The following is a 12,437-nucleotide window of genomic DNA, read 5'->3' on the forward strand; positions in this document are numbered from 1 at the left end:
ATTTTGTAAAAATCGTGGGTGTGACCCCCCTGGGGGCTGAGGGGCGGGGTCCAATAGGGGAAATATAGCAAATTATTCTTTAAAATCCTTCTTCTTCTGTAGGAATGAAAGGATTTGGTCCATATTTGGTGTGGAGCATCCATGGATAAAGGGGAACCAATTTTGTATAAACGATGGGTCGGGCCCCCCTGGGGGCTGAGGGGCGGGGCCCAATAGGGGAAATATAGCAAATTCTTTTAAATCCTTCTTCTTCTGTAGGAATAAAAGGATTTGTTCTGAAGCATCCTTGGGTGAAGGGGAACCAATTTTGTAAAAATCGTGGGTGTGACCCCCCTGGGGGCTGAGGGGCGGGGTCCAATAGGGGAAATATAGCAAATTATTCTTTAAAATCCTTCTTCTTCTGTAGGAATGAAAGGATTTGGTCCATATTTGGTGTGGAGCATCCATGGGTAAAGAGGAACCAATTTTGTATAAACCGTAGATTTTGCCCCCCTGGGGGCTGAGGGGCGGGGTCCCATACTAGAAGTATAGCAAATTCTTTAAAATTCTTCGTCTGTAGGAATGAAAGGATTTGGTCCATATTTGGTGTGGAGCATCCATGGGTAAAGAGGAACCAATTTTGTATAAACCGTAGATTTTGCCCCCCTGGGGGCTGAGGGGCGGGGCCCAATAGGGGAAATAGAGGTAAAAACTTTAAAATCCTTCTTCTACCATAAAGATTAAGGGATTTCATCCAAATTTAGTCTGGAGCATCAATGGGCCAAGGGGACTCAATTTTGTATAAGCAGTGGGTGTGGTCTCCCAAGGGGCAGAAGGGCGGGGCCCAATAGGAGACATAGAGGTTAAACCTTTAAAATCCTTCTTCGACCATCGGGATTATGGGATTTTATCCTTATTTAGTCTGGAGCATCATTGGGTCAAGGATACTCAATTTTGTATAATTGGTGGGTATGACCCCCCTAGGGGTGGGGCTCTGTTTGAAGTTTGTTCTCACTATATCTCAAGTACTGTATGGATCTTTCTGGAATTTCATATGTACTTACAGCACCTACTTCTTACCAATTATTTTAAACATATTCAGGTGAGCGATACAGGCCCTCTGGGCCTCTTGTTTATAGCATATCAGCTAACCACTCTTATTTCAATGTAAGAAAGTATATAACACTTTATGGCATTTGACGGGCGTATTTTGTTCCGCCCCGCGGTACTCCTGTTAACCCTGTACTAATTTAGTGATATTCAGATGAATCAATGTCTCGGCATGAACAAGTCATTTACTATTGGTCTTGGTTGCAATTGTTTATAATCATTTAAAGTACGTAGGAAGTGTTTATTGACTATTTGATGTAAAAAAAAATACTGACCCGCATCAATAAGTCATAATTACTTGGCTAAATTCAGATGTAATTTAGATGCATAATACATGTATATATATATATATATAGGATGTTACATAAGTTTCCATTTCATATGAGATTAATGAAACAAGTCTTAAGAATTTTTCGACTTAGCGAGCATAAATGAAAAACTTGTGACGAGTTTCATAAATTTCATATGAAATGAAAACTAGCGTAAGATCCTTTTAATCACATAATCAAGATTTATAGCATTTATTCGTGTAAAATGACATGTTCATGCAACATTGAAATGTAAAACGCCGCAATTTTGACTCCAGTGCGTAAGTCTGTGACGTCGTGTACAAAAAATATGACAACGGTATTTTCACTGGATAACACAGTACATTATGTGATAAAACTTTTTTAACCCACAGGGCAAAGTTAGCTTGTTCCTTGGGCCGGCATCCATCCGACGTCAACAGTTTTCTTTAAACGGCTTCTTTTTGATAACCAAAATAACTAGGGTGATGATATTTGACCAGAAGAATACTGGGAAGAAGAGCTACCACGTTTGTTCAAAACAATAACTTAAAAACCATGTCATAAACACTGAGGAAAACAGTGTACACATGTCTGATGTCAAAACGATTAGGAACAACATGTTTAATGCCATAACTAATGGGTAAAAATATATCAAATAGGAATAGATGTACACGTCTGATGTCATTGACAATGCATCAAAATAATATTTGTTTTAAATAGGCGCTTTCTTCTTAATATTTTCAGTGATTTTCTTAAATACCTTGATATATAGACCAATGGGAAACGCATGTATATGATGCAAGAATCAATGGGAAATTACATGTCTGATTTCAACCAATGAGAAAGAGTGTACGCTGTACACCTCCAACGTCTTAACCAATGAGAAAGAGTGTTTGCTGTGCACCTCCAACGTCTTAACCAATGAGAAACAGTGTACGCTGTGCACCTCCAACGTCTTAACCAATGAGAAACAGTGTACACTGTGCACCTCCAACCTCTTAACCAATGAGAAACAGGTTACGCTGTGCACCTCCAACGTCTTAACCAATGAGAAACAGTGTACGCTGTGCACCTCCAATGTCTTAACCAATGAGAAACAGTGTACGCTGTGTACCTCCAATGTCCTAACCAATGAGAAACAGTGTACGCTGTGCACCTCCAATGTCCTAACCAATGGTGAAACTGCGATCATAACGAGTAATAGCTTGTGTGCGTCATTTCATAACCAGTAGAACAGTTTATACGTACATAATATCAATTCGTAGCCGCCAATGGAATACTAGGTACTCGTGCTGCTATCATAGCCTTTATGTAATATGATACATATGTTTTACCTTATAACAAGCTCAGTGGGCGTCATAAACGAGATTAAAACAGTACTGGCCTCTGATGCCAAATTTAATTGTTAGATACGTGTCTGATGCCATACCCACTACAAAAATATTCGGTCTGATAAAGCCGTTCAATATGGCGGTATAATTTGTCTTGATGCCATAGACAATCAGAAATTGGGTGTTTCTCATGCAACAGACAATAGGAAAGGTGAATTTGTATGGATGGTTTTCGGGGGAATAGCGAAAAGAAGGCCAGGTATAATTATGAAATATTCATCATCCTTAAATTGGTCCATTAAAAAGCCATAAGAGTCAACTTAATTTGGAATCTTATATTTTCTCTTCTTTCTAAACAACTTTCTTCTTCCTAATGTCTCCCTTGACAATGCCTCACTTTTGGCCTTTAGTTGAGCGTTCGCCCCTGTGAGGAAGGCTTTGGGTTCTGTCCCCTGGCCGAGACATACCAGAGTCTCTAAAAATGGTGGTTTCCACTCCTGCTTAACGCTCAGCAATTTAGGAGTGGGACGACTGGTTAGCCCGTTGCCAGCATACTGTTACCGGTTGGGGTGTCCTGCTGGAAGTTTTCGGAATTATGTTTCAGTGAGGTAGCACTATAAAGTCGGCATCAGTCCGCGCTATCAAAAGGAGACAAACACGAACATATTGCAGCATACCAAAACACACACGCATACACTACACGCATGCATATTGCACACAGGGGAGGCCGTCCTTAAATGACCATAGCTGTTGATAGGACGTTAAACAATACTAAACCAAACCTTACCAGGAATGGAAGATGGACGTAATACACACATAGGTGTATGCATCTACTGTCCTATAATATTTGGTAATTATGCCAAAATGAACTACAGTAACACTGCATCATTCTTCTAAGGCTAGAGGCCAAAATGTTCGCCATCCAAATTGGTCTGAACGTCTGTTGAAACAGGGAGGGAGGTGCGTGAGACCCCATATTTTATGAATTTCAAAATATAGATGGGAGTACTAGTTAATTTCAAGTTAAAAAATAAGTCAGTTAAGTATTATATTATGAACCATGCAACTACTCTCAAAACACAACAGAATTCATTGTAAAATATACAAGCCTTTATTATTTGTTTATTTGACATTTTGCTGCGAAAGAAAGTTTTAATCATCTGCCTTTTCATCATTTTGGAGCCGCTTTGACCCTAAGGTGATACCTTGAAGAACAGACATAGCCAGATGTTCGGTAGAAAACTTAACACTTTCAGACGTCACAGGTCTGCTTGTTTGAACAATTTGCTGGTTCGTTGTCATATCGATGCCTGAAGTTGGTATATGAGGCGGGTATGTTGCAGATCCCGTGGTCTGGCCATTTCCTATAGGCGCTGTTGCCTGTCCTGTCGAGACTGGCTTGACTGAAATAAGCACAAAGCATTGAGGAAATATCCCACACCATTTATCGAAAGACTACAAACGTAGAGCGACACAACATTCGCCGACAACCAAAGGTAGGGAAACATTGGAGGGTCGGGTTTGACGGAATCAACTTTTCATTCGGTAACACCAAACAAGTGCAAATTCAAAGATGATTAGAGAACATGATTGTGGGACAGGTAACACAGCTTACAATTTTTAAGGAAGTATTCATTGAAAAACAACGGATATTGGGGGGAATTTGCTTCCAAACACAACTAATGTGTAAGCGAAACTGGAGGCCGTTGACAAAGTTCACGGATATTCCCATGAAAATGCCGGCATTTTTAAGAAAAATCTCAGGATCTTTTGCATGTTCATTCGGCTAAAACAATACTCTTACTTTTTTAAAGTTTCAACAATACCGTAATTTGAACTCAAAATCGATAATATTAGGGCAAAATATGAATTAAAGAAAGATTTATCATGGAGACCAATAAAGTACAAGGATAGTTATACAGGGTTTTCAAGAAAGTTCAACTTCAAAAGTTAGATTCAAGAATGGTATAAGAAGGCCTTTGTTTTCAGCTGGTCTCAGGGGAGTACATAGTTTTCCTCGTTATTTTTTAGCAAATAATTCTCCACAACTGAAGGCTCAAACACCCCCATACTTACAGTACTGACATATGTAGGAGTAGTGGACCCCGACGCCACTACAGCGATAGTCATGCCACCTCCCAAGGGTGTCATCCAGTCGGATCTGGGCACAGTCCTCGGATTCGTGACTTGGAGCGAATAGGAAACCCCCAGTGTGCTGTGGTCCCTCCCCCGGCATCCAATTCGTCCAGTTCAACACCTGACCTAAAACAGCATTCGAGGTTTGGGTTAATCAATCCTTATGATGACCGTACCCGTATAGCATTTAAAGTAGTAAGATGTAGCCCTCAAACGAACACCTTCACCTCTGACTCACTCGGAATACACTGTTACACTTCTGATACTGCTAGCAACACAGGTACTAGCCTCGTTATGCAACTATATTAATTGGTGTATTGCCAGACGAGTCTAGTACCTGTGCTAGTAATAAACAGAAGTGCTACTGTTACGTCTCTGACGTGTGTGCATAATACTTGTGTCTTTTAAATAAGTTATACTTTGTAAGTTCGTCAGCAATAGCAACTCGTACCTGTTATGAAGGACCATTTGCTAAACCATTCGGTACCTATACTTACATTTTAATGCAGTAATTATTTATTTATTTCACATCTCTAACGTTTTTCGTGAGGTTTTAGAACAGCAAAGTCTGTGTTGTCACAATCAAATCGATGACGTCATAGGAATTGCCACCTGGGTCTCACTCACAACACATATTGCATTTTTGTGCATTACAATGGGAGTTTGTAGATCAAAATCAAAACTTACAGCTGTCAAATCGAAACATTACCTATATTTTGATATTTCCTGGTACTTGACGCGTTTATAACGTTACCTGTGACCCACATCCACTTCTGTTCCACATCATGGTCTGTAGCTCCGATCCAGACCCCGTGTCTGTCCCAGTGAAGAACCTCCCTCAATGTGTTAAGGATGAATTTCTGGAAATCCAGGTCGACAACCTGCACAAGGTCCCCTCCTCGATGGTTACAGTCCTTCCTGGCATCGACCCATGTCTTCTCCACATGTATAAACTGGAAACAATAGTCGCCGAATTCCTGTAGGAACTGGTTTCTGGTTAGGGAGGCCGGACACGAGTCAATGCTACTCTCAGTCCCTCCTGAAGTAGAGCATTCACAGTTTGTATTAAGGTTCATCAATTCTCTTAAAATATGGCATAATTACTTAATCTTTCAACCCCCTTGTCGGCATCGGTATGTTAGTCTCTATTGTGACCCAATCGAATGTTAAGAAATGACCTAATATCTAAAGATTGTCTCTATTCCTTAGCTTTGTTTCTCTTTAAGTAGCAGTGGAGCGGCTTAATGGCTTCAGACCATGGAGGTTGTGACACGGATATCACGGTTACACTTCTGACATGAGTGGATAATGCTAGTTACACAGGCACTATAGCCTCGTCTGTCAACTTTATTAATTGGTGAATTGGCGTATTGACGGATACATTGTTTGTTATAAATTATATTACACTTTTCATTTACAACGTGTTTATAACATGTCTATCTCATTTATAATACAACAAAATGTTTTTGAAATGATATGTCGTGTGAAGTTCTTTTATCAATCTAGGTCACTTGGCTCTCGTTTGTTTTGTTCATAATCTGCTGTTATATACATCTGGGGAATTCAACTGTGTTTTTAAGGTTTCGCATTGCCACATCCATCTTGATCCGAGGCTGAATATGCCTCTCCATAACTAGAAGAAGAGAAATGAAGCTCTCTACATGACCTAGGTATATAAATGAGCGTTTAACACACACAAAAAAACATTTTGTAGCATTCTGTTGTTTTGCAAATGAGTGTGACATGTTATAATGCCGATGAGCTTCTTTTTTTCGATATCTGCAAGAATGCCTCCTTATTGACTAAGTTTTAGGTCATCCTTCAGGAGCTTATATGTTTATCTGCAACCTACCATTACGTGCAGTTCACATGTTATATATCTTTTAGTTTTCCCAAAAAGACACAAGAAATAAATCCAAAATTGAGAAGAAGAAAAAATGAAAAATCATCAAATAATATTCCAAAATGGACCATTGAAAATAATCTTCATAATTAAATGTGATTTGTCATTAAACATTTCTTTGATTGCAAAGTGTTTGAATATGCATGTATATGCAATTCAATTTTCAGAAAATTAATCATTTGGCATGTTTTCATAATTAGTTTTAAGGTACCCTACTTAGATAAACAAATATTTCTATTGTACTGAAATCGACAATTATGTCAAAAATAAAGAAATTCTTAACTTGTAATAAACATGATATTTGAATTTAAGTTAAACAGAATCTCTGCTAGGCTAGCATGGCATATATCTCGCATCAAAAGTTCAAAAGCCTTATGGTTAACGAAAAAATATAGTTATCAGTGTTCAAGTTAATAAATCCTAGCAAAATAAATGAAATAAATTCAAAATCGTGAGGAAAAGTGTGTTTTACCTTGTAATTATGGATAGAATGATTCATTACATTGATTGAAAGGCAAACATTCTAGTGAAAATAAAATTGTATTTTATCTTCAACATTGATATGTATTAACCGTGTCTTAGAAATTAGATTGTATTTTACCGTGTCTTCAAAATTTGATTATATTTCACCTTATACTACACATTTGATAGTATTTTACAGTGTATTACAAATAAGATTATATTCTGTTGTATAACGCAAATTTGATTGTATTTTACGTAGACCACAAATAATAATGCATTTTACCGTATACTCCAAATGCTATTATATCTTACCATATACTGTACTACAAATTTGATTGTAATTTATCGCATACTATAAATTTCATTATATTTAACCGTATACTACAAATGTTATTATATTTTACCGTATACTACAAATGTTATTATGTTTTACCGTATACTAGAAATGTTATTATGTTTTACCATATACTACAAAGTTGATTGTATTTTACATATAATACAAATTTGATTGCAGTTTACCGTATACTACAAATGTTATTATATTTAACCGTAAACTACAAATGTTATTATATTTTACTGTATACTACAAATGTTATGTTTTACCATATACTACAAATTTTATTATATTTTACCATATACTACAAATTTGATAGTATTTTACCGTAGACTACACATTGTTTTGTATTTTTACCGTAGACTACAAATCTTTTTTTGATTGCATTAGTGAGAGCCGTGGCTACCGGAACGACTTACCTGTGAAGAGGAGCAGGACAAAAAGAGTGATCGCAGCTTCAGATAAGACCGACATCTCGCGTGATTTACCAACAGTATGACAACTGTACAAGTGCAGGTTTAAGATAAAGACTGTTCTACGGAGATCCAACACGGAAGATCAATCATTTTTATGACGTCATCAATTATTAAGACAAAGAATCTCGTTATAAAGATTTTGTAAAATTTCATATGCATTTGAAACTCGTTTTTAAACAAAAAGAGTTTATGATAAATGATTACCGAATTAATCGGAATTATATATAACCTTTTTTCATGCATTATCATAATGTTAATTCAGGCAATTAATAGACAATATCTACAAGAGCTCCTGCTTTTGTATGGCTACTTAAAGTATTACGAATATGCCGTCCAACCCATATTCACAATTGAGCCAAACGTAAGCTATGAGTCTATAGTTAATCGTTTGTTATAAGAATATCAATCATGATGCAAGGATTGTATTTCAGGTGTTCCATACAATAAACATTTTTGAATTGTCAGGCTCGATTTCGAGCGGAGGCAAATACTTGTGCAGACTAAATGCCCTCTAAGCTAAAAAAATTCATTAATCAAATTTCGGTTACAAACTACCAGTGCAAAAAACAAATATATCTATTGCCTTAAAAGCCATTAACTATACAAATACAGTAAATGAAAAAGTAAAAATTGTATCGAAATAAGATTTTTTTCAGCCCATTTGCAGTGTGAATACATTATTCTAATACTGGTAATTTAAAGTTAGTAGAATACGACTTACAAATATAAGACTCAATATGCATATTAGACCAGCTTTGATGTACATAAATTATTATACAATGGGATGTGGGATTTGAATATTTTGAAATCAATCTTAAACATCATATCCTTAAAATATCCTTTCTTTTCTTTCAGAACATTAGCCTTTGGTACTTTTACACTACTATCTCTTGCACTAATCTAAAAATAACTGTCTCCATTCTCATTTCGTGTGAGATGTTTTCCAAGAAATGGGTGTAAAGCACTTAAGAGCACATTTTGTGACAATATATACTTAGAATAAGCGCGTTCCTGGTGCTTCCAATCCTTGCCGATCATTTTTCTTTGTGTCTGAGGGAGCTCAAAAAGACAGGTAACAGAACCTTATCGAATTCTTTTATTTCGCTTCGATATTTCAGCGAAACGTTGCCTTTCAACAAGAAGAAATTAATTGACCAATATCCTCCCGAACTTGAATTCAAAGACACTACAGATTCTTCTTCATCAGCCGCTTCACCCGATATTTTCCTATCAACAAGACCAACATACTGCCTTCTACAAAGCTGTATGATAACCGTGATGATTCTGATAGTTTCCTATCGTGACAGACCTCTGTATTGCTAGTAATATACATGATTCCCCTCCGACTGTTTTCAGGGCTTGCTCCGGTATCACGATTTCCGTGATAGATGTTGGCTGCTGTCGGACAGATTTACAACAAAAGGTTCCGAGAAATACTGGTTAATGTAGAATACGGGCAAGTGTTTTAATCCCCATTCTGATTTCAATGATAAAAATATGAAGGTCAATGCTATTTTACAATGTTCATTGGCCTCCCTTACGTTTTTATTGTCACTTCCCTGGTTCCCCATTTGAGTACGTGACATTACTATAAGATTCGACCAATGTAACAATCTAGATTCGAAGATATGGCGGATGTCGTTAATGAACCAGAAGACGTTTTCTATTCGGCATCCTTTTTTGTACTTGTTAATTATGAAAATTGTTTGTGTGGGTTTTGAAGGTTTCATGTAAGAAACAAATTCGTTTGTATCAAACTGTATATTTGTTGTATATTATCTTCAAGGGAAATAATACAGGTATACAATTATTAATAAAACAAACAAAGTACTAAATACCTATTTAAAAGCAAGGGATTTATCAGTAGAACTTGGATGATAAGAATGAAATTTATGTTTCAAGAGTTTCGAAACATGTAAAAGTATAGCAAAATGGGAAAGGTCCTAAAGCTATACAAACCGTCACAAATTAGCAAATGTTTATTACAACAGATAATTTGTTTTAAAAATAGTATTTTGTGTAAACGTGCGAGAGTAAAGTCCAACGACAAAGTACCGACCGACTTTGTAGTTTTACTGTTTACATTGACTCATCAATTTGCATCAGGTTCGAATAAAATAGTTACATTACTGGGTTACCACAGTCAATATCAAGCTAAGAGTATGATTAAAAGATGTTAAGATAACACACAAAGTGATAACAGGACATGCTATGATGCATATGTTGAATGCTAAACCTACAATGTGCGCCAACTATTTGTAGGATGCAATCGTGCAAAGCATTGTTAGCTTTACGAGTCAATTATGCAAATTTTCCAAGTGTGTCTTTGAAAAATATGAAAATTCACAAATGGTTATTCTGTAGTTTGTCTTAAGACGATAATGTTAAATTCTGTTTAGTAATCTAACTTATTTATCTCGACAATATTTCGAAATATTAACCCAGATTAAAGTTTTTTTTCATTCGTTATTTAAAGCTTATTCAGCTTTGAACTGACGAGCCCAGATACAGGACGGCACGCGGAACTCACGCGTTTCTGCTCTATAGCGACACAACATTCTGTTCCGTCTATCACAGTTTTAAAATTCAGAGTACAGAGTCCATGGTCATCATGAATTTCGAATGAAACCGAAAATGAGAACACATGATTAGCCCATAGCTAGTTGTAAGCAGTTTGTTTAGAATGGACCTGATCGATCATGCATTTGACATGTACATGACCCTTAAACTTCAAATGTGACCATGGAATTTGAATGGTGGTGGTTGAGGAGTATCTTGCATTCATACAAAATCACATCAACAGAATAACAAAGTGTCAAGAAAACAGTATTTTCAACTCAAATCAACAAAACTAGGGCAAAATGTGATCAAAACAAAGATTTACATGGAATCCCTTTGAGAAATGCGGGGATAATAAGACCATGTGCTCCAGTAGGGTAAGCGTAATTGTTTATTTGACGGCACTCGCCTCGTAAATCTGGGTCAAATCAAAGTAATGTCACGTCCTTAAAGCAGGAACTGGGTTGCTGAAAACGAAACAAGAGACACCAATAAGCTTAATTAAAAAAAATAACTCTCATATCACACCAAGAATTAGTTTATTTCCAAACGAGATCAAACTTGTCAACAGTCTTCATAAACCTGCATCATTTGAAACGCTGTGTTGTAAGTTTTCCCCTCAACAGTCGACAATTATTACGGCAACCATGAATCAAGCTTTTGAATGCCAAAACTACTGCGATATTCAAACACAGTAGGTTGGGGAAGCAGCAATATAACTATTAAAAAAGGGAAAGTTCAAGATCAGAAAACGAATGAATTCCCTGTTGGTCATGTTATAAACAATGATAGTGGGAGGAGGCTTATGTAGAAGAGTCTGTAGTGTATTTGTGTTCAGGAGGGTACCTCAACGTAGCCATTCATTTTCGTGTTATTTAAAGATAGTAAACTGTCTATCCTCAAAAATTTAAAAGTGAATAGAACTACTTGCCAAGAATGTTCCTAGTAGTTCTGATAAGCACTTAAATAAACTAAGCCTCATAAGAAATACAAAAAACCGTGTCGGCCAAAAGAAGAGCACAGTTTAAATTCGTCCCGATAGGAATGCCTACAGTCTGCTGGAAAATCTTGCCTCCAAAATCAACTGTTTATTGTTGACCAGATATACAACCATACTCACGATTGTTTCCTCTGTAATTTTCATTTTTGCGTTTGTCGAATTTTCACAAAATATGTTCGAAAAGTTTAAAACCATAACTATATCAGCGTTTCTTTTCATGGGACAAGTTTCTCATTATAAGAGAAAGGAAACGTTCCTGTTAAAGGTGTAAGGCAAATGTTCTCGTAGAGGCTACATCTTTGAGGAGAGCATGCCAAACATTCCCATTTCATTAATTTTACTTCTGGAGGGGCCGCGTTGACCGGGTGGTTATGGCGTCTGACAGTCTACATGACCACCACTAGCCCTCCACCACTTGGTCGCGGCCGGGTTCGAGGCCTACTTCGAGGAGCAGTCGCAAGGTACTTGGCGAATGTTGGTGGTTTATCTATGGGCACACCGGTTTTCTGACTGCCATAAAAACATAGCACGTCCTTAAATGACCATAGCTTTTGTTAGGACGTGAAACATCAAACCAAAGCAAATTTACTTCTGGGGTATACAGTGGCACAATACGACTGCAGCCCTAACGTTGAATTTCTTTTCCCCGATGATGCTCAAGTCTAACTATGGTCAGGTTAGCTTCACCCATAACCAAGTACAAATAAATCTATTAAAGATAAACACATGTTTCCCCTTTAATTTGCCACCCAACACTGAATTCCTTTAGTCTAGGGATGTTCCACTCCTACATGTATTCAGGTCAGAATTCTTCCCTCGTACTTGGGGAGTAGTCTTTAACACACATTTCTCATTTT

General features: G+C 37.0%; 1 protein-coding gene across 1 annotated transcript; it reads right to left on the reverse strand.

Annotated features, from left to right (window-relative positions):
• Window positions 1–3,805: 3,805 nt before the first annotated feature.
• Window positions 3,806–8,071, reverse strand: LOC110462956 (galactose-specific lectin nattectin-like). The gene is made up of 4 exons (XM_021517235.1): window positions 7,965–8,071; window positions 5,601–5,885; window positions 4,787–4,972; window positions 3,806–4,113 (listed from the first exon to the last, which is right to left on the reverse strand). Exons 1-4 carry the CDS (start codon window positions 8,017–8,019, stop codon window positions 3,863–3,865), a joined length of 777 nt encoding a protein of 258 aa, XP_021372910.1. The 5' UTR covers window positions 8,020–8,071; the 3' UTR covers window positions 3,806–3,862.
• Between the last annotated feature and the right edge of the window lie 4,366 nt (window positions 8,072–12,437).

Source organism: Mizuhopecten yessoensis, unplaced genomic scaffold, assembly GCF_002113885.1.
Source record: "Mizuhopecten yessoensis strain PY_sf001 unplaced genomic scaffold, ASM211388v2 scaffold10847, whole genome shotgun sequence".
Taxonomy (NCBI): Eukaryota; Metazoa; Mollusca; class Bivalvia; order Pectinida; family Pectinidae; genus Mizuhopecten; species Mizuhopecten yessoensis.